The sequence below is a fragment of the Myripristis murdjan genome, chromosome 10 (genome assembly GCF_902150065.1).
Source record: "Myripristis murdjan chromosome 10, fMyrMur1.1, whole genome shotgun sequence".
Lineage (NCBI taxonomy): Eukaryota > Metazoa > Chordata > Actinopteri > Holocentriformes > Holocentridae > Myripristis > Myripristis murdjan.
Genome location: NC_043989.1, coordinates 10015352 through 10039893, shown reverse-complemented (window position 1 = coordinate 10039893; position 24542 = coordinate 10015352). Strand labels below are relative to the sequence as shown.

The following is a 24542-nucleotide window of genomic DNA, read 5'->3' as shown; positions in this document are numbered from 1 at the left end:
CGTGCCGCTCGGCTTCAAACGCGCCGGCCTTTCTCAGAACACGCTGTGCATGCGGCAGCAGGGAGGGACCGAGGAGCGAGGTTCAACGGGAATACCAGCACCTCAAGTTACCACTTAGTTAAATAACCCTCAGACTCACGCAGCCACACATACGCCAATACACCCACATAGGAATTTGCATCACACACACACACACACACACACACACACACACTCACAGGGCCAGCACCACGCCAGCATGCTATTAATACCAGCCCTCAGGATGCAGGTTGAGCCTCGTATTTGCATTTGAGTCGTTTTCTTTTATTCTATCATCCAAATAATAACGGTTTAAAGACATTTGGCACGGAATTAAACACTCAAAGCTTGCAGGTGGTCCAGTGAAATCCACACGCACATTCATATACACGCATGCACGCGTAAACATATCAATTTACATAGTTGTACACACACACACACTCACTCACACACACATTGCGCTTGCAGGTGGTCCAAGCCTGTTCAGTTCCTTTTCTTTCCTTCCATAACTAGCATCAGGTTCTGGTTGAGGTTTCAAGTTCAGGCCAAGTTAAGTTCCCCCTCCCCCTCCCTGCCATGTATTTTGACAGACCTGATAGTATCCCGTCTGTATCAGCCCTCCCCCTCCCTGTTAAAGGGCCCCTCGAATACATTGGTTCCATCTTGAAGCGGTTCCTATAGCGTGAAGCTCCAGACAGATGTTTGTATCTTTTTCATGGTCGTCATAGTCAATGTGGGAGGACACGCTGGGAGAGGGGTTCAGATACGCCAGCGTGAGAGGGAAAGCGTGCATGATGGAGTATGATGTAGATATGTACGGATTTATTCGGTGAAGAATGTGCAGTTTGTTCTGTGTAAAGAGCACCAGCTGAAACGTCTGGTGCGGCGGTGATACATCACAAGCGCCGCGGTCCATCGCTGAGCGGTGAGCGCCGCGCCGTGAAGCAACGCTGAGTTGTGCTTCGGGATTTAAAAGATGAATGATGATGAATTGGCAAAAGCTCGTGAGCGATTGGAAACGTACAGTGTAATCCATCACTGTCATCTGAAAAGTCGTTACAAGCCGTCAGTCACACGATTCAGCAGTGTCAGGCAGGTGCAGAGAGACGCAACGTGAACGCTAATGCATCTTCCAGATCTGTCTTGAGACGTTCGCGAGTTGCCTTTGCATTTGATATCACATAATTGGGAATGACAGATGGGTTCAGTTTATCGCATTAGTGCAATTCAGATTTGTAGTTCATTCAATTCAGCAATACATGTCATGGTTAGTGGTGGAAAAAGTACACAAACCTTTAACTTCGGCATAAGTTGTGATAAATGGGGGCATAAAAAAAAAAAAAAAAAAAAAAAAAAAAACATGCCCCACTGAAATTAAAAGCTTTTCATTCAAAATTTGACTTACAGGACAAGTTTGCTATTTTGGAACCAAGATACATTTTTTTCAGGAGAGCATTCTATGAGTATACACCAATCTTGGTGATTCAGAAAAGCAACGTTATCTTAATTTTTCAACGCCATTTACAATTACCCAATTGCCCACTGTTGTAGCTGAGTGGGATCCAGCAGCACATTGATAAAAAGTGAAATAATGGTCTCTGCATCTGAGGGTGATGCCAAATAATCAGTAAATAGGGCCTAGTTTCCAAAATAGCAAACATGTCCTTATAATAAAAGTGTAGAAGTACTAGCAGTGATAGACACTTAACCCTATAAAGCCTGAACTATGAAAGAATTGGCAGAAAATTCCAATTTTTTGAAATTGAACCCTTTATTTAGTCCTATAACAAAATATATATTAAAAAAAAATCAAAAAATATGTTATTACACGACCTTTCTGGTGTATGATATATTGATATATGATATGTACTTGAAGTGCCAATGGTATGGTCCAGGGTGAACAGGGGAAGTGTTCAAAGGTATACAACAGTATTTTGGTCAAGTAGTGATTAAACTGAAAACGAAAAACGGAATTGAAAATGTGTATCATATATGATACAAATGGCTTTATAGGGTTAAGTGGGAAATGTTTAAGTGTTAAGGTATTGATGCATTAACCTGTGAGTGGTATTTTAATGTTGCAGCTCTAAGTGGTTCATGTGATGTTGGCTAGTTTACACTCAAACAGTGCTCCATATTTTATGTTTTGCATATAAAAAAAAACCTGTTCCGCAAAGCAACTAGTAACTACAGCTGTCAGTTAAATTTAAGTACAGCAGTAAAAACTACAAGACTTCCCCTCCGAAACGTAGTGCAGTAAATTTATAGTGTTTCAAACCTGTATTTGGGTACCGGAGTAAATGTGCCTTGTTGCTTTCCACCTCTGTCAGTGTTTGTCGGTTCACTAATGAGGCTTCTTTTTGTCTGACCAGATGACTCCAGCTTGGGAAGAGACGGGGCTGGAAGGACCAATGGGGACTCTGAGCTCACCCCCGAGCTTGCTGGGAAACTGGGTAACAGCTCTTAGTTACTTTAATCTCATTACATGAAAAATAATGGTGTGAAAGTGAGAATTGTGTACTGTTTTAAAAAGTACAGTAGCAGATTGCACAACGGAGAGTTTTTACATTCTCTGCTACTTTTATGCACGGACATGCTACCTTGTCACCCTCAGTATTCACACACACACACACATACACACACATTGTGGTGGTTGTTTGCTCAGATAATTGGCTCTGACAGAGTGGAGAGCAGTCTATTTGTGTCAGGTGTGATATGGAGAGACACATTCCTTCCTTCCCTCTCTCCCAAGTTTCCCCAGACTCTGTCATGTAACCTAACCCGGCTTTCTTTGCTCGCTGATATCACTCTTTCGCTCATACCTGTGCATTTGCCTGCACACACACACACACACACACACACTCACAGTGTTTCTTTCACACTATCTCTTTGTTCTTTTACTCATAAATTCTTCCCTTGTTTCTCTTTGCCTGTCTTCATCACCTTGTGTGCTCAAACACAATCCTCGACACTCTCATTCCTTTTCTGGCTATGCTTGTCTCTCACCCACACCCATCCACACACACACACACACACAGACCTTTGTCCTCCTATTCTTACGAGGACCTGCTCATTCCTCAGTTACTCACTAAATGTGTAGCCTAATCCCTATTCCTAATCCTAACCTAACCCCAGCCTAAACATAATACTAGCAGCTTTGCTCTTCTGAAACCAGACAGGATGCGTCTCCTTTTCAAAAAGATCACACAACAGCCAGACGTCTTCGTACGCTGCACTGACAAAAATGGCCGCAAACCGCGCTTTCTGTCTGGATATAATGACTTTATTTGCACTTCTGCAAATCTGGTCTCCTGCCAGCATCTGCAATGGAAGTTGTGCTGCTGCAGATTTTTTTTTTTTTTTTTTCTGATTTCTGAAGTTTGCTTCTGATGGGAAATATTCTGTAGATAACACTAGCAAGATGATTATTTTCATGTGTGACTGCACTGAGAGCCATCATTGTTTTTGAAGTCTTAAAGCCAGGGTAGTCATTTTTCTGGAACAAGGCAAAAAAAAAAATCAAATTAAATAGAAATAATAACAGGAATACGACTAGAACAATAGGAATGTCCTTGCTCTGAAATGACCACTGATTGGCTAAAGTCTCCAGTTACGACCACATTTTCTAAAGCCTGAATACAGAGCCAAGAAGAGGAGGTGCAGATGTCTCGCAGCTCACTTGAATTACAATATGCTGAAAGGTTAATAGGGAATTTTTGCCCAGTGACACCAACAAAAAAAAAAAAAAACCTGCCTACCCCAGCTTTACGCCGTTGCTTTACGCAAGTCTGTGTTGTAGCCCGGTGAGAAGATGCAACCCGGTGGTCCATTAAGTTCCTCTGTAAATCATCTGGTGAAGTTGTGTTAGAGTCTGGATAATGTTTTAATGAGAACAGTATGAAGAGGCCCTTGTGTCTCTCAGCTGGTGGGTCAAAGCTCACAGTTTGGATGATAAGCTCAAGGCAGAGGTGGATAAAACCCAAAAGAAGGCACTGGATCATGTGATGACCTAATATTAATTTACTGGGTGCAAGCAACAAATATTAAGCAACCCAACAACACAAGAAAAATAGGTTTAATCTACATATGACCCAGAATGTGTGTTAAATTAAAAAGCAAGCCTTCTCTTTAACACCAAGCTCAAGTCCTAAACCAAACTGACCTTAGCTTTCATCCTTATTCGAAACTAAACTTAATCTCTGTTCTAATTTTAAACCTAAACCCAAGTCCTCCTCTCACACTAGCTCATTGTGGACCTCACTTCCAAAAATGTTGTCACTTTGACGGTGTAAAACTCAAACTGGATCTCACAAGGACAGAAGTACGGCATCTCAAACACACACAGTAGAGAGTGGATGCCCGACACGAGCCCGTGTGGACCCGGGTCGTGCCGAGTTCAGATTAAAATTTAGAATTTATATCCGGGTTTGGGTCAGGTTCGGTCATGCCGGCGTGATTTTGGTGAAACTTGAGTGTGAAAAAAACAAAAAAAAACAATGATGGACCTACTGTCTGTCCTGGGCAACTTCCTGCGGAGTGCTGGTGTTTACGTGATGACACTGAAGGCAACGTGGGCTATTTCAGGTGGTAAATGTAATCTAGTGATGGAGGATAAGCACAATCTCTGGCTCGGCTCGGGTTCGGACACAAAATAGAATGACTTTTGGGTTCGGTTCAGGCTCAGTTACTCTGCGTTCAGGCTCGAGTCGGGTTCGGACAAAAATATGCGGCCTGATTTGCTCTCTCTCTCTCTCTCACACACACACACACACACATGCACGTCCTCTCTCCGTGTCTGTTTGATCACAGGCGGTCAGCCGGTGGGTCAGCAGTATTTTTACACTGTGAAGTGTGGCGTTGAAGTGGCTCCTCTGAGACTCTGAACAAGCCTGCCCTCTCGCCCTCTCTGGCTCTCACCTTCTCTCCTCTTCCCTCTCTCTCTCACCGCTTTCTCACCTCTCTTTTTTCCCGCCCGCCTGCCCTCCCTTGGCCTCTCTCTGTTTTCATTTCTCTCCACAACTTCGTACGTGCTCTGTGTCTTTTAGTTTTCTTTTTCCTTTTTTTTCTGTCTCTGTCATATCACCAATTGTGGGTATTTCTTACCCTCACCAGCCAAGTTCATTCTCTCTTTTTCCATCTATTTTCGGTTCACTTCAGAGTTTGATTCATTTGTGTTTTTTTGTTTAAATCAATTTACTTCAGTTCCATTAATCTCAATGTATTTGCATTTCATTTTCCACTCTCTTTCTTTCTCTTTCTTTCCCCTCTTTCTCAGTCCACCCTTTATCCAAATCACTTATTTCAGTTCAGGTTGGTTTGGTTTGATCCAGTTCAGCTGCACTTTACTCTTGCTCCTTCCCATGTTGTTGTTTTTTTTTTTTTTCCTTTTTCCAAATCGCTTCATTACAAACCAATTCACTTTAGCTCAGTGCATTCCATTCCGGGTTATTGTCAAATTAAAATGCATCAAAAGCATCAAAATAACATCAAAATCAAAACATCTCTCTCTATTTCTTCCTCATACACTTTAATCTCTTTGCTTTCTCTCTCAGCTCTATTGACTTTGTCTGCTCACAGTTCAGCTCTAGTCCAGTAGCTTTTCTTTTTTCTTTTTTTTTTTTTTTTCTCAAAACTGGAGCCAGCGGCGAGACTTAAAAGTCTTTTGGGTATGTTTGTTTTGTCCCCCTGCCCAGCTTCGGGCCGGTCGGCAGGGAGTTATATTCCGCTGAGTAATGCTGCCATAGACGAAATGCCTCCGGACCTGAGCGCGCAGGCCCGTCACATAACTCTCCTCCTGTTTGTTTACCCAGAGCTAGAATAATAACTGTGTCCAAAGAAAGAGGCGGAACTGTAGTAGTTTCGGCGTGATTTATCGCCCTGGTTGATGGCTATCTGCTGCAGCGAGAACATGGGGGCTGTAAAATCAAGCGCTCCTGTGAATGATTTTCTCCCCTCCCCTCCCCACTGGCTGGGATCTCTTTCTCTTTGATGTGTTTTCACTGCGCGCTGATTAGAGCTGCACGATATATCATTTCGGCATCAACCTCACAACGTGCGCACATGCAATAGTCACATTGCAGGGCATGCAAAGTCAAATAAGGCAAATGAACCCAAACACGTCATACAGCAGCTTTTTTTGGGGCGCGCGATGCAAAAGGAAAACTTGCCAGGTTCTCATTTTGCACGACTAATAGACAAGAAAACTCTCTCGTCTAATATTAAACCATTTAGAACAGTTTTAGGGTTCTTGCCAGGCGGTGTTTGTTCAGTTTGCCGTGTGCTCTCACTTCACTTTGTAAGGCAACCTGTCCAGCAGCACCTTGTCCCACTACAGGCTGAAAGTTAAAAAGTTAATGTCAGGGGGCTGCTCTGTGCCCTAATGCAAGAAACGCTTAACACACACACACATAACATACAGTATCCAATTCCATCTGTCCAAACCATACATCTTGTTGGCACATAGATGAAACTGTTTCTTCCTTGATCTTCCAAAATGCATATTGAGCCTACATTTGAACATTGTCAGAAGTGGTAGATTGCAGGTAAATAGCACAACCTAGATACATAAGTCCATTTGTAAAGGTTATTAAGAAACATGTGATTTTCCTAAATGCCTATCTGAGTGCTCTCTCTCCACTTGTACATGCCGGTGTCTGAGTCGCATACGTGAAAAGAGAAGTGGAGTCTCAGCTGATTTCTGGAGGGGTGGCAGACCACTGAAATAAAAGTGTGGCAGAAGTGGGAGGGGGTCATTTTGTTAGTGAAGGACAGACTTCTGAAGTACCCAAATGATGAAAATGTATTATTTTTAATTATACATATGTACATGAATAACTCACTGCACGCATCTGGTGAAGTTTCCTGTATTTTTTCATATCGGAATATATATATGGCAGAAAAAAATCACAATTTCATTTCATTTCATTTTATTTTATTTGCTCATGACCATAGTCACATGGTATGGAGCACACACAAGACATACAACAATAACAAAAAGAAAGCGTACGGCATGGCTAAGATGTAATAAACAAAACATACAACAGCAACCAAATGGCATCATGTCAACAAAAATTATTTAAATTATCATTTTATCATTTTTTTCCAGCATGCAGCCCTATTGCTGATTGTCCTGTTTTGTAAAGGAGGGGTATGTGCGTGTGAATGGCTGCATGGGGTTCGGTTAAACGTGTGTGGCCACTTTCTGCTCTGTAAGCAGGAGTTTGCTCAGGGTGCATGGAAGCATGGAGTTAGGTCAGGTTAAGTAACTGTCTGGCTGTTTTATTTATTTGTAGGGGAGGAATGTGTATCTGTGAAGGGCTGGAGGAGGTTGCGTCGCACAGTTGTCTGGTGTTTTATGAATTGTATGAAGGGATATGTGTGTATGAATAGATGTATGGGGTTAGGTTCAATAACCGTCTGGACCTTTTGTGCTTTGCAAGGGAGGATGTGCATGTATGAATGGATCAGGTTCGGGGTAAATGTCTGGCTTTTTGTGACTTGTAGGCGGATGTGCATCTGTGAATGGATGAGTAAGGAAATGTGAGGTAGTTTTATGGCTGTTTTATGGGTTAAATGAAGGGATCTGTGTGTATCAATGGATGTATTGGTTGGTGTTGAATACATTGTGCTTTTTAAGAGCAGGGAAGGCTTACAAATGTGGAGGGAGAATTGCTGGATCAGTGGAAAATCAGAAACCTGGTGTATTTGCGATTGTGCATGTGTGTGTGTGTGTGCGTGGGAATGCATGTGTTTGTGTGTGCACAGTATGCGTGTGTGGGGCTCCCATTCATGTGACTGAGTGCTGGTGCCGGGGAGGAAAGAGGAAGTGACTCAAAAATATTCCTCAAACAAAACAATCGGGGTTTATTACAGCAAATTACGTTGTATATACCAAGAGGCACGCCGCCATATGTTGTTGAGGAACAACATGAAATTCCTGGCTCAGCCTCACACGATGATCTCAGCCTGTCTGCTGATCTTCACACTGACGGGAAAAAAAGAAAAGTTCCTCTTATCTCAAGATTAAGTCAAAAGAAGTTAGCAAAGGAGTGAGCCTGTTTGTTCTCAACGCAGTTTAACATGTTTCAGGAACGGTTTGAAAACACATTTGTATCACATAACAAGGACATAATAAGAATCAGAAAAAATAACGTTGCTCAAAATGCTTGACAATAAAGTAAAGAGATAAGGGAATAAAATAAAAACAGACCATTTAAATACGGTGTGATAAAACCAAGCAATCAAATGAATAACAAACAAAAGAATAAAAGCAGAAAGGCAAAAAAAATAAGGCAGAAAATAACTAAAAGTACTGAAATAAGTAGCATTTTTTTTTTTTTTACCTGGCATATGTGATTTGCATTGGAAGTGAAGTAAACTCACACAGTTGGCGAGGGGTTTCTACCTCGGACGGCAACAAATGTTCCTCTCCTTCTAAACCCTCACTCACCGTCACATTCTTCTCAGATAACACGGCTTTGATCGCTCCGTGCGTTTAATAAAAGTGTCACGTAAGAATCTCGGATGATGATTCGACAGTCTCTTCAAATCTGTTCTCCTTCCACCGGAGGACAGAACACTGCTTGTAAATATATAACGGCTCTGTAAACCATTTATCTCTGCTAATAACCTCGCTCATTCTTCTTTCTCGCCATTTCCTCTTCCTCCTGTCTTTCCTTCCCATCTGCGGTGCGGCTGTGTTTCACCCAGATGGCTAAGAGAGTGTGTGTGAGTGTGTGTCTGTACATATGAGCTCAAAATTCTTGTGCATTTTAGGCCTTTAGCTGACAGAGTGGCCTACAGTTAATGCAACAGTAGAACAGCCTTTCTATCATTTCCCAATATCAATAATCTATAATATTCCCCTTCATTTCCAATGGCAGTTCGCCCACGGTTCACCCAGCCGGCCAAGATGAGGAAACGCGTCATCGCCCGGCCGGTGGGCAGCTCGGTGCGGCTGAAGTGCACGGCGAGCGGTAACCCTCGCCCCGACATCGTTTGGCTGAAGGACAGCCGCCCGCTCGTCGGGGAGGACGAAGGAGCAGGAGGAGGTGCAGAGAGAGCTGCAGGAGGAGGAGGAGGAGGAGGAGGAGGGGAAGGGAGGAAGAAGAAGTGGACCCTGAGTCTGAAGAACCTGACACCAGAGCACAGCGGGAAGTACACCTGCCATGTGTCCAACAGAGCCGGAGAGATCAACGCCACCTACAAAGTGGAAGTCATACGTGAGTTGATCATTCGTTTGTGTGTTTATAAGGCTCGTCAGCTCATTTATGGCACTTAAGCCTTTATAGGGCACTCATTGAAATACTTTGAAATCCAAAAAAACAAACCTAGACTGTTATAAGAGAACATGACAGGACTTTATTACTTCCATAAAATTTTTCTAAAATTTTCATTTTGTAATAGAAAATCAAAGCCAATGAGATTGGTCAAATGCCACAATCATGTGACCTGGGATGTAGAGCGATCTTTGCTGATTGGCTGGGTGAAGACCAAATGATTATTGAACTAACTGAGACAGGGGATGGGCCTGATATGTAAAATTTCTGAAATTACCAAAAATAGTCACTTGCCTTATAAAAGGTTAAGGAACCAGGTTGGTATTCCACGTTTTGCCAAAGTGGACACCTTTCCTAAATCCTTGAACTCTTCTCTCTTGCCTGACATTGCCATTTATCATTATTATTATTATTATTAGAAATTATTTGCAGTAAAGATTAAAGTCTCATCTTCATGTCTACAAGTCAACATGGCAGCTTTTCCTCTCCGGCTCTGTTTGTATTGTCATCGTGCAAAAGCTGGAGATTTGGTATTTGTTGCTGCCTCCTCCGCCTGCCAGGGAAAATAAAAGCGGAGTTCCAGAGAATTCCAGCGCAGTCACGGCAAGCGAGCTAACCTTACACTTCCCGTCATGTGTGACATCTAGAAAAACGGCCTCGTGAAACAGGCCAGAAAGCTTTGAAATCAAGGGAGTGGAAGCTAGTACCAAGAATCTTAGATGAATAAAATGATACCCAGCCGTGTGTTAAGTGGTGGAGTTGTTTTTGTGAGAAGCAGAGTGGCCCGGTGGTTAGACCTGGGTTTAACCTGTAAATGTCATCAAGCAGCGGCCTAGTTGAAGTGCCCCTGAGCAAGGCTTTGAACCCCTTCCAGCTGCAGGGTGTCTGATCTGTCGCTGGCCTCCTTGGAGTAAAGCAAATGAACCGAGTATCACACTATTATTCCATTTTAAATATTAAATGCCCACTAAAACTCACACATCATGAATGAGCCGGTTATCACTTCCTGCGCTGATGAGATAGAAGTTTGAATGGAAGGCCTTTGTGAGACTTTGTGAGTCATTGGGTTTGTTTTCGAGTCGAGATGCAGCATCCTAAAAATGTGTTTTTAATACCCTAAAAATATCTGTGTAAATATGACTATAATTGGCAATCTGAATGTGTGACTCATTAGAGCTTTGTTCATATTTTTGGCACTGCGGCACCGCGCTTCATAACACGAGTGCAGCACGGCACGGCACGGCACAACGGGAAGCACACTCACATCAACTGAAAAACGTATTTATTTTATTAATTTTTTCTTCTTTTTTTTGCATTCCTGCTTGTGCATGTACGTTTGAATGAGAGGCCTGCATGTCTAAATAATAGGAGTCGAGTTGCGGTTTGTTTTTCTCATGAGTTGAATCTGTTAAAACATATAATCAAGAACAGAGCGATTAATGTCTCAACCGTTCAAATTACGAATCAGTTCAACAGTGCGATCCCATTGATTTTTTTTTTTTTTTTCACGGGGAGGAGGACGTGGAGACGATGATCTGTCTGGAACAGGTTCACGTTCCGAAACGGGCTGATTGTGTTACCGATGATAGCAGGATGAACTTGCAGATCAGTTAAAGATCCTCTGTGACTGGATGAGAGATTTCGTTTAATGGTCGAGCTCCCTGACGTGTCTCACGCAGCTTGGATTTCACGTCGAAAAACCGTTTTAATGCAAGAAAAACAGAGCTGATTCCGAATTTTTAACCTACAGGGATCACAAGCGTGAACGGTATATTTATCCCTCCAAGTGGAGTTATCGTGTTGCTTGTAATTTCCATGTAGTCTTTTGTGGTGTAATGTTTAATAAATATGCTATGTAACTCGCAAAATACAAGTACAGAGCCCACATTGACCGAGACGCTCGCTAATGAGCTGCATGGTCTGCTTTCACTTCAGTGGCATTTATTGATCACCGCCGGTCTGGTCAATAAATGCCAGCGGAGCGAGGGAGGAATGTGGAGGTTATTTGAGTTTGGAAGGTGAGCTCGTTTCTAAAAAAGGTCTTGTTTTACTGTCGGGAACAGAATGTGTGCTACGACGAGCTGTGAGTGTGTTTTGATGTACGAGGCTGCATTCGAAAGCTGCAAAAAGTTGTTTTTGAGGTGGGCTGATTTAATATTGAGCTGTTTGGCATTGAGTCGGTGTGTGTGTGCGTGTGTGTGTGTGTGTGAATGTGTGTGATAGTGGTGTTGAGTGCCTCAGACTAGCTCCTCTCTCTTTTACTCGGCACATCTGTTCTGTATTAAGCTACAGCTGGAGCCTCTCCTCAAAGACACGTTTCCACACACACACTCACTCACACACACACACACACACACACACACACACACACACACAGAGAAAGGAAGTAAATCAAACCACTGCTCGCTCATGTCAAATGTGACATTTTCTCTATCAGTAGAGATTCACTCAGCTGTCAGTCACTCCCAGCTGTCAGAAAGAAAACTAGGAAAAAGGAATGTCTGTGCCAAAAAAAAAAAAAAAAAAAAAAAAAACAGCAGTCCAACTTTGTTTAAAAAGACCCAAAGAAACTTTATTTAATGCTATTGACTGTCCTCCACTCACCCCACATCTAAAGGAGGTAAATTGGACACCGTCCTGTACGTTGGCCAGCTCGCTTTGAGTGTTTTCTGACTGAACGCCAAGGAAGTCACGCGAAACTCTTCTTTGCATTAATTACCTGCGTGAGCTCTGGCTGTGCTGTTTCCGTGCTTTCAGGTTTCAGGAATAGTTTCCAGTAGCCAGGTGGTGTGCTCATTGCATCTCATTTTAGGTAGCAATGTTTAACAGATGCGTTTGGAGGCACGCTGGTTGTGGCTGTGACTACTGGAATAATTGAAAATTGAAATAATTAAACTTACAGCACTTAACCCCTCACTCTCAGGGCTGGAAACAGGCTCAACTCTGTCTGTAACACTCAAAACAGTTTTTTTTCTTCCATTAAAAATCGAGCCAGCACTGTGGGATATTCTTAGTGGAAACACTGCAGTGCCCACAGAGACACTAAGTGCTGCCGCTAAAGCAAAACCAATCCGATCCGCTTCGCCACTCGAGCTTCCCCGACGGCCGGGGAAAACTTTGGAAGCTGCGACAAACACGTTTTCAGGATGCTCGTTCAGTTCTTACGTTCTTACATCGGCCAATATAGAAACAAGGCCGAGTTGAAAGGGTTCTAACAGCTGACTGTCAGAAAGGGTAAATAATGGATTTGTGTTTTTCTCCTGCGAGTTAGGTTTGCGTGAGATTACATTCAACGAAAGCACTGGGGAAAAAAAACTGATTTTCTGAAGCAGGTGTGTTTATTCTGCTGTATGAACTGAAGGAAAAGAAAAGAAAAGAAAAGGCCGACCTTAGATATAAGGGCTCTGTTTTTTGTTTTTTTTTCCAGCACAGAGGGAGGGTGTAGTGTTGAACACAGCCGATACTATGCCAATAATGCTCTCAAAACATTGTTTTCTCTCAGAGACACCGAGAGATTGCACTTGCTGACCACAGCCTGTAGTTATACTTTTGTGCAGCTGAAAATACCTGAAAATTGAGTTGTAACTTAACTGCAGCCAGTGTAATGTTTTGCTGTTGTACTTATTACTAAGCAATCTGTTAAAAAAAAAACATTCAGAGGATTATTATAATCACATAAACCGATTCAAATTCGGTCTGACAGGTTTACAAAATCAACAGGTTTATAATCTAGTTGTTAAAATACAAACTATTCCCTCTGTTTCACACACCGTAAATTGGAAGCAGACTTAAAATAAAATCTCTCTCTCTCTCTGTGGTTGTGTGTGTGTGTTTGTGTGTGTGTGTGTCCTCTCCTGCAGAGCGTACCAACTCTAAACCCATCCTGACGGGCACCCATCCGGTCAATACCACTGTGGATTACGGGGGAACCACGTCCTTCCAGTGTAAAGTCCGCAGTGACGTCAAGCCGGTCATCCAGTGGCTCAAAAGAGTCGAGGCGGGCGACGAGAACAAATACAACTCCACCATCGAGGTACACACACACACACACACACACTGAGACAGCATGTTATTCGAAATGCATCTCCCACGGACCGGTTTAGGGCTCATCTTTCATGTCATTTTTTGTTAAGTAAAGTTTTTCTTGATGTGATGTCATTAAAGGTTGGGGACCACCGCTTCGTGGTCCTTCCCACTGGGGAGGTGTGGTCGCGTCCCGACGGCTCGTACCTCAACAAGCTGCTGATAACCAGAGCCAAGGAGGAGGACGCCGGCATGTACATCTGTCTGGGAGCCAACACCATGGGCTACAGCTTCAGGAGTGCCTATCTCACCGTGCTGCCAGGTGGGCGAGAGAGAAACGTGTTTACATCCAAATGCAAAAACTCACATCACAGATATCCAATAAAAAGAGCTCTTTATTGCTCATGAGAACGTTATTAAAAATAGAGCACACTGCAAATATAGTGCTGATTATTCTTCTTCATGTCTCACCTCCCCTCGCAGACCTGAAACCGCATGTCAACCCTGTTCCCACGGCAACAGCCCCCAGCCTTCCTTGGCCCGTCATTATTGGAATCCCGGCGGGCGTGGCCTTCATCTTGGGCACCGCCCTCCTCTGGTTCTGCCAATCAAAACGCACCTGCTCCAATTCGTCGTCCTCCTCCGCCCTGCCCGCCTCCCAGCGTCCGGCGGTGACCAATCGCGACCGAGCCTGCCCGCCGCTCCCCCAGCAGCCAGCCAGTGGGGATAAGGATTGTCTTTCTTATGAGGACTACATCGCCCACCAGCAGCAGCTGCTCCTCGCCCAGGGCGGAGCGGGATTGGCTCCCAAGGTCTACCCAAAGATCTACACGGACATACACACGCACACACACTCGCACGTGGACGGGAAAGTGCACCAGCACCAGCACATTCACTACCAGTGTTAGCATCAAGGCGAGCGGTAAGCTTTGGCGTTGTCACCTTCAACTCTCCTCTCTGCTACAGATGAACATGTTATGGGTGCACAGAGACTCAGTCGCAATAGTCCAACCGGTTATTGTCACACACTCCGTGGAGCCACATTCAAAGCCCATGAGGACTTGTGTCCAAAAAAGCATGGAAATACACAAAGTACAATCTGTTGCTCCGCTCTGCTGACTCTTCCTGCTTCTCCTGCAGCCGCAGTCGATACTGTACAGAGACTCAATCAGGAAACAATGAAGAATGTAAAGAAAGAGACAACAGAAGTGCATCACAAAGAGCAGCCACTCTGGGAGCCAGTCTGTTGAAACAAATCATCCAAGATGTTTTACTCAAGCCTTTCTGGATTTGTTTTTGTGCAGTTCCATAAATCTCAGCCGACGCTCCTTGAAGCCGAATTTGAAGCGCAACCGAACCCGACGACTTCAAAGTAACCAGACGTCTTTGGCTCCCGTGTAACCCCCGAGCATATTCAGAGAGATTTATCTGTCTGCTTCTCAAGCACCTTGGACACAACTACAGCTTCCTCAGTAATAAAAGAAATGCAGCACACTTACCCGACACGAATCGAAATATATTTGTGTATATAACAGAATACGATCATGGCATTAACATTTAGCAGGCTATTCCTTCCAGAGCAACCTATAGCGCGTATGTACTGTAATCACTTGTATTCAGAGTATAACTCAGGCGTCAGCCCAACTGAGCCATATGAACCACAGAACACAAAACATTGTATCCACTCCATTGGCAAAGACCAGAAGGCTGCTGTTTTTTTGTTTTTTGATTTTTTTTTTTTTTTTTTTTTATTGCTCTTGCCAAGCCGACAGCCTTCTAATAACTGTCCAGCTGCTATCTGGGTACTGTATGAAAAAGACTTCATGTCAAACTGAGCTTCTGATCTTACACAACATCATTAGTTATCCCTGATTTCTTTGAGTAGGTTATTTTTGGCAGCGGCTGCAGCGTGACTGATGCAGACAAGCAGATCTGCCAGAGCCAGAGACCTCCACCAGAAAACACTCCCGTATTTTCAGACGGCGAATCTTGCTTGCGGACGTAATCGGCCTGTTACGACTCGGTCATGAGTGAATGTACGGACAGGTCCTGCCTCAGTGGAAGTCTCCTCACTTCCCGGGGATCGGTGGCATTTCCTGTTTGAAGCCGTCTCCTCTTCCGCGTTGTTTGATGCTCGCTGACTCCGGAGGCGACGGAGCGCGAAGCATCAGGGATATCGGATCTCCTCGTGTCAGATGTTCAACCACCTCAGCCAACCGCGCAAAGGGATTGTCAATGATGCCTTGGTATAAAATGGTGCCTCGTAAAAATTGCTTCCAGATTTTGCGGATTGCTGTCAGATCGCCGGATAAGCAATGGATTCTTGTTAATCTGTTATGAGATTTGGAGGGCTGAAAGAAGAGACTTCATCTTAAACTCGGTAGCAACAATAAAACCTAAAGACCCAGGCCTCAACTCCCTTCTTAGGGCATCTCACAAGACGACTCGGGGGCAGTCGACTCACTCAGACAGACCGCACGTCTTGAAGCGGTCTGGCGTGAGCAGGGATCGCATGTGCTCTGTTCTCGTCCGTTGATTGTTTGTTGCGAGGCAAAGGACCTCGGGAAACTGTTGTCTCTTGTGTTTGCATGTGAAGAAGAAAAGTTTTGGAAAAGGGCTGCCTTCTCACCTGTAGGACCTGCTCTGAAAGCCCGATCAAGGAAAAACAGTTGCAATCAAGAACTTAATCTCATAGCTGGGGGCTCAGCTCATTATAACTGAAATGAATATCAGTATTGTTATGATTATCAAAATAATTTAGAGCCATATCAAGGAGAAAGTCATTCAGGTGGATGATCAGTCAACATGGGAATATCCACTGACTAGCTTTGAATATTTAAAATACTCTTTGTGCTGCACAGTGGCAATCAATCACAATCAATAACTGCTCAGTACATGAAAGTATATGTCTGGGATCTGTTCTGTATCGTTCATCTGCACAGCCAACAGCAACTTCTGAGGAGACTGCGGTCTTTGCTCTGTTGTTCAAATGGCATCAAAATGGATAATATTGCTCTTTTCCTTTTCATCTTTTTAGCAGGTTGATCCTGTATTCTCTTGCAGCAGCTGGATTATATGACACCTGGCCTTAAAATGCATCCCCTCTATGCACAGTAACATCCATTTCCACGTTCCACCTCAAACCAAACGCACATTATCGCACGTCACCTCCTAATATTTAAAGCCTTTAAAATGGACGGTCCAAACCTCAGCTTGCTCCCTGTCTATTACTGATGAGGATGTTATGAATGTATCTGAGCTGACGGCTTCCTGTTTGATTTGAATCCTCATCACATTTGTGCATAAAGTTCATTTCCATTTGTGTTACTCCCATGTATAGATTGGAGAGGCATTGCATTTCCACATAGTTCTCTGGTGATCTGCAGAGGTGGTTTGCATCATGAAATGTTAAATGCATCCTAAGTCCTAATTCAGACCTGGATGTCGGTGAAGATTCTCCATCATCCAGGTCATGGCACCTCCAGTAGTGGGCAGCTGGACTGTGTAATCTCTTAATTCAAGATTATGCTGATAGTCCAATTGCCTTTGACCTGCTATTATTAGACATTTCCAACATGATTTTATATGTTTTTGTGGAACTATAACGGATTTTCACCGGCAGCGAGGAAACTGAAATCAGAGGATTGCCGTTTAAACTGCAGCCATCTACGATCAAAAGTCTTTACAGTGCATCAAAAGTAAAATTGGTACCATTGGTGTATTATTTCACAAAAGCTCATTGGATATTTTACTACTCACGCTGCAGAGACTCACTTACATTATCGCTCATGAGGTGGATTATTGTTGTTCATATAGTTGGATCACAGTCACTTAATATTAGTGTATCACAGCATTAGTGGACAGCCAAGTACAACAGACGCTCTCTTTGTCTTTTGCTATTGAATTCTCAGGTGGCCATCTCGTTGTTCTTGTGTGTGCTTATGAAACTGACCACTATATATATTAAAAAAAAGAAGAAGAAGAAAAAAAAAACTGTGCAACATGTTATTACAATATGCCTTCGACTGCTTCAAAACAGGGAACTCTATTAAAGGTACACTCGGGGATGTAGCCGTTAAAAAAGCGAGGTGACACTGTGCAGAGATGTTTCCAAAAAGGAGAAATCTGCGCCGCCTATAGAGCCGCCTGTGTAAGAGCAAATCTATCTATTAAAAGAAAATTCATGCTTATAATAAATACATATTACGGTACAATTACAGAGAGGAGACGCATGTTCCTGATACCTCGAAGCAAATCCCCTTGATTATGTTTCGGCTCTTCAGTAAACATGGACTCCATTTTCTTCGGTGCCTTTTTGCCGATTTAAAGCTTTTCAAATTTTCCCGTTTATGTAACCCCCTAAACAGCCCAGCACATTTTAATTTCTACCACCATAAGAGAAAAAACACTCCAATTGCATTATGGTTAACATTACAGTTTCCCAAAAATACACTCATCTGTGCTTCTCTGTGACAATATTGGCACTTCAGCCACAAAATAAGAAGTGGGTTAATGTAAGGATGTATAGAATAGATCTAAATCGATCTGTACCGCTGCACATTGTGTTATTTTCTCTCTTACCGGAGATGGGCTAAGCATTTTGACACACTGCCCAGGCCTGATGGACTGTAGCTGAGCCACTGCTTTCTGGTGTCTTCCCCTTTGAAGTGTTTTATTTTTCTCTCCTGTCACCATCTCTTCTTCTCCTTTTGAAACATCTCTCAGCAGAGTCACCCTGAACAACAGCCCCAGTGTGTTTTTGACATCCTGAAGTCTACCATTAAAAGATTTTCTTGTAGCTCTGGAAGGGTGGAAAGCGTGCCAAAAAGCAAAATAATACAACATGTCTCACTCAATACTGTGTTTCTCTGTGAAAACAACTTTGTTTTTTTTTTCTGTTTTGTTTTGTTTTGTTTTTTCTGTTGTTGTTTTACATGTTTAGCCCGTCAACGTTTTACATGTCAAAGCTAATGGACTGCCAAATACAGAGACAGACTGTGTAATGAACATGCACTTACCACTAGTATGTTGAAAGAAATAATCCTAGTGTTGAAGTGAAGCTAATTGTTACATGCTGTGGAAATGAGAAGGTGTGCTTTGGACCATTCAGTGCCTCGAGGGACACATTGGCCCACAAAGAGTTATATTAAAAAAAAAAAAAAAAAAAAAAAAAAATCCTGCAGAATTGTCTCTAGAATAAAAAAAAGCAGCAAAGCGTGTTTTTAATTTATTTTCTTTTGACATGATTGTTTTCATATAATTGGGCATTATATATGTAATTGATACATTACATATACGTTATGATTATCCAAAAAAGGAGAGAGTCATAGCATGAACGGATGACATTTTGTCTTATAGTCATGATGTAAGCTATGTAGCAACTACCACGTACGTATCATTGTAAGATATTTGTGCTGCCGGAATATACAAAACATTATCGATAATCTTTGTATCGACAATCTTGTACAGTCTGTTGTCATTTAGGTTGAAATTTTATTTTCTCCCATGTTGAAGCAAAGTTTTTGTCTCATAGAAACATTTTAATCATCTTATTGGTGCCATTAAAAAGACAGTAAATCTCTGTAACATCGGCCCTGTGAAAGTGTGATATTTTCATGATAAGTGATTTTTAGCGTGTGTGGAACAAAAAGGAAACTCAGCCACAAGCAATGCGTGTCCATACAAATTCATGTGGTGTGAGAGGACCACTGGCTGACAGCAAGTGATGAATTGAAACTGGACTTGGCATTTTATCAGTAGTTTTCAAAGAAATAGACAAATACAAAGCTTTCTGTGGTCGCCAGCTATTGCACACATTTCCACTTCTTGATGAAAGTTACACATTTTGCCTCTCTCTTCCCTTCATAGAGAACATTACATGATTTCTCATCATTGAACCGTTGCCCCCTGCAGCTGTTTGAGCCTGCCAACGTGCAAAAATTGTCTAGTACAGCCCTTCAGAGCGCTCCCACACCTATGATTTGCTTCTTTTGTTCCAAATCAGGCGTCAAATGGCTACTTTGTTGCATTTATCCTTCGGTTTGGTCTTCACATAACAAATGTCAAGGGGGCCAAAAGAATGCAGAATGACCATGACTGATTACTGCATTTTAAAATTTTAGTATTTCACAAGGAAATAAGTCAAATCTGAAAAAATAATCATGCTAATTTTGTATACTGAGACACGGAAACAGTGGTCAGTGTGTTACAACAACCACAATATTAGAACAACAGAGGGAAAGAAACACACCAGGGTAGACTCTGGTCTTTTTATTTTGCCTCTCCAAACAACCGTGAAAATTTGACAGCATATTTCGAGTACAGCTTTCGTCAGTGTTACTCCACGTCTGCCTGAAACTCATTTTGGCCACACTGGCAGCTCCGTCTGGCTACCAGCTTCAACCCCACTTGGTTCACTTGGCACCGGAGTCCCAGTCCTACCAGGCGGACATCGGCTCGCTTGTTTGATTCACTTAAGAGTTTGAATGTGTTTTTCCCACCTCATGATGTGTTTCCCAAATGAACCAAACTCTTCGTTTTAAAATGGTCCAAACACAGTTGTTGTTAATGCACCCTCATGTTGCCAGTATCACTGAGGCTGTGGACTGTGAACAGAGTCGAGAAAAGGCTCTATGGTGCATAATGGCCATGTTGTATTTGTGTTTCTCAGTAAATATCTACAGTATCGATCCTTTCCCAGATCTGTGTATCTGTTTCACTTTATCAGTCTGTCTCTCTCTCTCACACACACACACACACACACATCAGTATTCCAGTGCCCTGCAGTACCATGGGACCGTCTTTAAGTGAATGTCCTTCCCTAAATAGTTGTAGCTCTTCAGTTGTGAGAGCTGCTGCAGGCATGTCATCTGTCAGTGTGTCTGTCCGGGGAGATGACAGATGGACAGACGTTGCGTGCAGACGGAGGGTGTGAAGGCCCAGCGTCTGCCTATCTGACTCATTTAGGAGGGGACGATGATGATGAAAGAAATGACTGATGAAAGGCAGCACAAAAGGGTGTAGAGGTGGCAGAGGAGAGCACGACAGGGGAATGGAATAAGACAACAACAACAATAAACAACTCACAGTGTTATGTCCAGGAACCACGGACAATGGCTGTATGTTAACTTAGCATTTATTCACAGCAGCACACACACACACACAGGCGCGGGAATCATAACAACAACAACAACTTCCTGTGTAGCCGCACTTCTCGGCTGTCACGTCACACACTGTCGTAAATCACATGGACAGCCTAGAATGGTATGCTACATTCACCCCCCCCTTTTTTTAAAACATCAAACCCAGTGCAAACATCCGAACCAAGTGCAATAAGGCTTAACACTTACTAGAGCACAGAATAATATTATGGTCTAAACAGAACCAACCTGACTGAGTAAACCGGGTAGACTGCCGATTTACCCGCATAGCCTTGTGGGTTATTCTGCCACATGACAGGCCATGCACTGAGCTAAAACTCTCTAAAAGTCTGTAACATAATCTCTGAGGTAATAAGGCCTCTGACGGGCCCGGACAGGATGGGGATCAAGCTGCGGAGGCTCGACCAGCTGTGGAGCCTCGATCGGTGCATCTGGTTCAGGGTGGTTCCCAGCCAGGATCCCAGGCTGTGCATCTGGAAAGTCCCAGTCCCCAACTGTGTGGTGATCAGCTACAGTTGCCGAGTGTGAGGCAGGTGGCAGCCTCACCCGCCTAAGGCGACAGGCATGCCAACGTGAACCATCAGCCAGGCAGAAGGTGGCTGGTCCCAGCTGCGCTGTAATCTGCTGTGGCGTAGACCAGAATGAAAGTAGCTTGTGGGGTCGACTGGGCCGACGGATGCGGACCCAATCAGACACTGCGAGTGCAGGGCGTTTCACTTTGTGCCTACTGTCAAACCGCTGCTTCATGCTGCGTTGCCGTTCCGCCACTCTGTCACCTGGGGAAGACACCTTTGCTTGAGTGTCTCCCACTGGAGGGCGCAGACGGTCCAGGGGAAGCTGGAGCTCACGCCCCAGCATCAGGAGAGCTGGAGAACAGCCAGTTGTGGCATGCGTCGTCGCTCTGTAATGAAGCAGGGTGCTCTGCAGTGCCGATGAGAACGACAGGCCCTCCGCCATGTGTGCTCTGAGCCCGTTCTTAAGTGTCTGGTTATACCTCTCTACTCCGCCGTTGGCCTGTGGGTGATACAAGGCCGTCCTGATGTGTTTTATCCCCCTCCCTTCTGTGAAAGCGGCGAAGTCGGCCGAGACAAACTGGGGCCCGTTGTCGGTGGTGATAGCGTTGGGCACCCCCCAGCGGGCGAACAGGGAGGAGAGGAAGTCGATAACCACCCTGGTGGTGACGGACCCAGTGGGCAGCACCTCGGGCCATTTGGAGTGGAGGTCATAGGCCACAAGGAGGAAGCGCTGGTGCTGCGGGGTGCCGTGGAGTTCGCCACAGATGTCCACCTGAATGTGGGTCCAGGGCACCTGAGGCCATGGTACAGGTTGCAAGGGCGGAGGCGGGGGGGGACCAGTCTTACCGCTGGTGAGGCAGGCTGCACAGTCCTTCACCATCGTCTCTACGTCTCTGTCGATACCTGGCCACCAGACCAGGCCCCTGCAGCGTTGCTTGACCTTCACAATGCCCAGGTGGCCTTCATGAACCATGGTCAGGACGCGTTCTCTCAGGGTGCTTGGGATCACCGTGCACAGCCCCCTCGCCACGCAGACATCATCCCAGCAGGAGAGGTCGCTCCTGACCCGGTAGAAGGGCACTAGCTCCGCTGGCACTTTGGCCGGCCAGCCATCGCGGACGAAAGTGCGGACCTGGGCGAGCACAGGGTCCTGCTCGGATGCTGCATGAAGTTCTGGCAGAGAAACAGCTTTCTGGAGGGGTGTGTGCAGCATGAGAACCAATTCCGGCTCTGAGGAGTCCAGGGTGGCGTCTGGTGCAGGGCTGGGTGTGGCTCTGGAGAGTAGGTCTGCCACAACGTTGTCTCTGCCAGGCGTGAACTGGGTGGTGAAATTATATGCCTGCAACCTCTCTGACCACCGGTAAAGGCGCAGTGGCCGATGTCCTGATCCAGTTGTGGCCAGTAGAGCTGTGAGGGCCTGGTGGTCTGTCCGTAGTGTGAAGTGCCGTCCATACAGGTACATGTGCCACCTTTCACATGCCCAGACGCAGGCCAGCGCCTCCCTCTCTCCCACCGAGTACTTCTGCTCAGCCAGGGTAAGTGACCTCGAAGCGAACGCCACCGGGCGTTCGGCCCCGTGCTGGAGTTGAGACAGGACCGCGCCCACTGCCTTGTTAGAGGCGTCACAGGTCACAAAAGTGGGACTCAGTAGGTCAAAATGGGTGAGTACAGGAGGGGAGGTGAGCTGTGACTTGAGTTGTTGGACTGCGGCGGAGCACGCAGAGGTCCAGGCCCAGGGTGCGTCCTGTTTGAGGAGGGCGCGCAGCGGCGCAGTGGTCTCAGAATAGTGGGGAAGGAAGCGCAGATAATACGCCGTCATTCCGAGGAACGATGACAGCTGTGCTGGGCAAGAGGGTTCAGGCAGGCGCAGGATGGCGTCGACGTTCGAGTGGAGCGGGCTCAGGCCATCAGCAGTCAGGCGGAATCCCACAAATTCGATGACGGGCGCCGCGAAGATGCACTTTTCCCCGTTCAGTGTGAGGTTGTGGCGGGCAAGCACGTCCAGCACCCTAGTGAGACGGTCATCGTGCAAAGAAGATGTCGCACCATGCACCACAATGTCATCCAAATATGTGACCACCCCGGGGATGCCAGCGAAAATGGTGGTCATAATCTTCTGGAAGCAACTCGGGGCGGAGCTGAGGCCAAAGGGCATGCGGGTGTAGCGGAAGACCCCCATGTGGGATACAAAGGCGGTGAGGTTGCGGCTGTCCGGATGTAGGGGAACCTGCAAATACCCCTGCCGTAGGTCAAGCTTGGAGAAAACTGTGGAGCCATGGAACTTGGCAGATAGCTCTTCCACAGTGGGCAGTGGATATTTGTCTGGGACCACTGCTTTGTTCACCTGCCTGAGGTCAACACAGGGACGCAGGCCGCCCGTTTTCTTCTTTGCCACCACGAGATTAGAGATCCAAGGTGAGGCGTCGACTCGTTCGATGATTCCGGCGTCCAGCAGTTTCTGTAGCTCGTCCGTGACACCATCGCGCAGGGCGAGGGGCAGACGGCGGAGGGGCTGGATGACAGCAGACACGGCAGGGTCGATGAGTGGTTGATGGTGGAAAGCGGTGAGGCAGCCCAGCCCAGTGAAGAGTGATGGCCAGCGCTGCTGCCAGGATGTAGTCACTGTCAGGATAGTGGCTCCCATGTTATCTGTGATGGAGAAGCCTAGGGCGCAGAACAGGTCAAACCCCAGGAGATTGGCACCGTGGCGGGACACTTGGAAGGTGAAAGCTGGAAGCGCTCTCGAGCCATAGCGCACGGAGAAAGTGGCAGTGCCCACCATGCCGATTTTAGTGTGTCCGTAACCATACAGCTCCTCCGCGTCCGCCTTGATTGTCTGTTTGGGGAAGAGCCGCCGGACAGTGGATTCACTAAGAAGAGACCGGGAGGCAGCCGTGTCCAGTAGCAGAGGTAAGCACACGCCATCCAGCTCCACTGTGCACCATGTAAATGGCTTGGTACTCGAGCCCACGGAATGAATGGTGGTCGGGCTCTGTGGGCGGGGCGAGCGGTGTTGGGATCTTGTGGAGGCGGGTGTTGAGCGGCACACCTTTGAAAAGTGATTAAGCTTACCGCATCGCCGGCATCGCTGCCCCGTAGCTGGGCAGACGGGTGCGCGTGTGAGATGAGAAGAAGAGCCACAGTTCCCACAGAGCCTGCGTGCTGTTGCGTCTTGGCGTCCCGCTACATTAACCTCCAGCCTGTCGTGAGGGGAAGCGGGGTCAGGAAGCTGGGCAGCCGGTGCTACCGTCTGTGCCAGTGGAGTGGAGTGCGAGGGAGGCGGGTCCAAGGCTGCTAGCTGTGAAGTTAACTGAGCCGCCGACTCCAGCTGAAAAGCCATCTCGATAGCCGCGGTGAGTGTCGTGTCGTCTGGTGACATAAGCAGTTTCTCGCGCAGTTTGGGATTAGTTGTGTGCTCGGCTAGCTGGTCCCGAATCATCTCCTGTTCCAAGGTGTCAAACTTGCAGAGACTCGCCAGACACCGGAGATCGGTGACATAATGGTGGACGGACTCACCCTGCCTCTGTCGACGTTGGCGGAAGGCAATC

The 24542-nt window shown here is 45.5% G+C and overlaps 1 protein-coding gene across 1 annotated transcript in view; it reads left to right on the top strand.

Moving 5' to 3' along the window:
* Positions 1-18378, top strand: part of fgfrl1a (fibroblast growth factor receptor like 1a) — a 62609-nt gene extending 44231 nt beyond the window's left edge. The window contains exons 3-7 of the mRNA XM_030062686.1: positions 2391-2471; positions 8901-9239; positions 13157-13329; positions 13461-13641; positions 13803-18378. Coding sequence (XP_029918546.1) covers positions 2391-2471; positions 8901-9239; positions 13157-13329; positions 13461-13641; positions 13803-14227 — 1199 coding nt within the window. The 3' untranslated portion in view covers positions 14228-18378. The remainder of the gene's footprint in view (positions 1-2390; positions 2472-8900; positions 9240-13156; positions 13330-13460; positions 13642-13802) is intronic.
* Positions 18379-24542: the final 6164 nt, after the last annotated feature.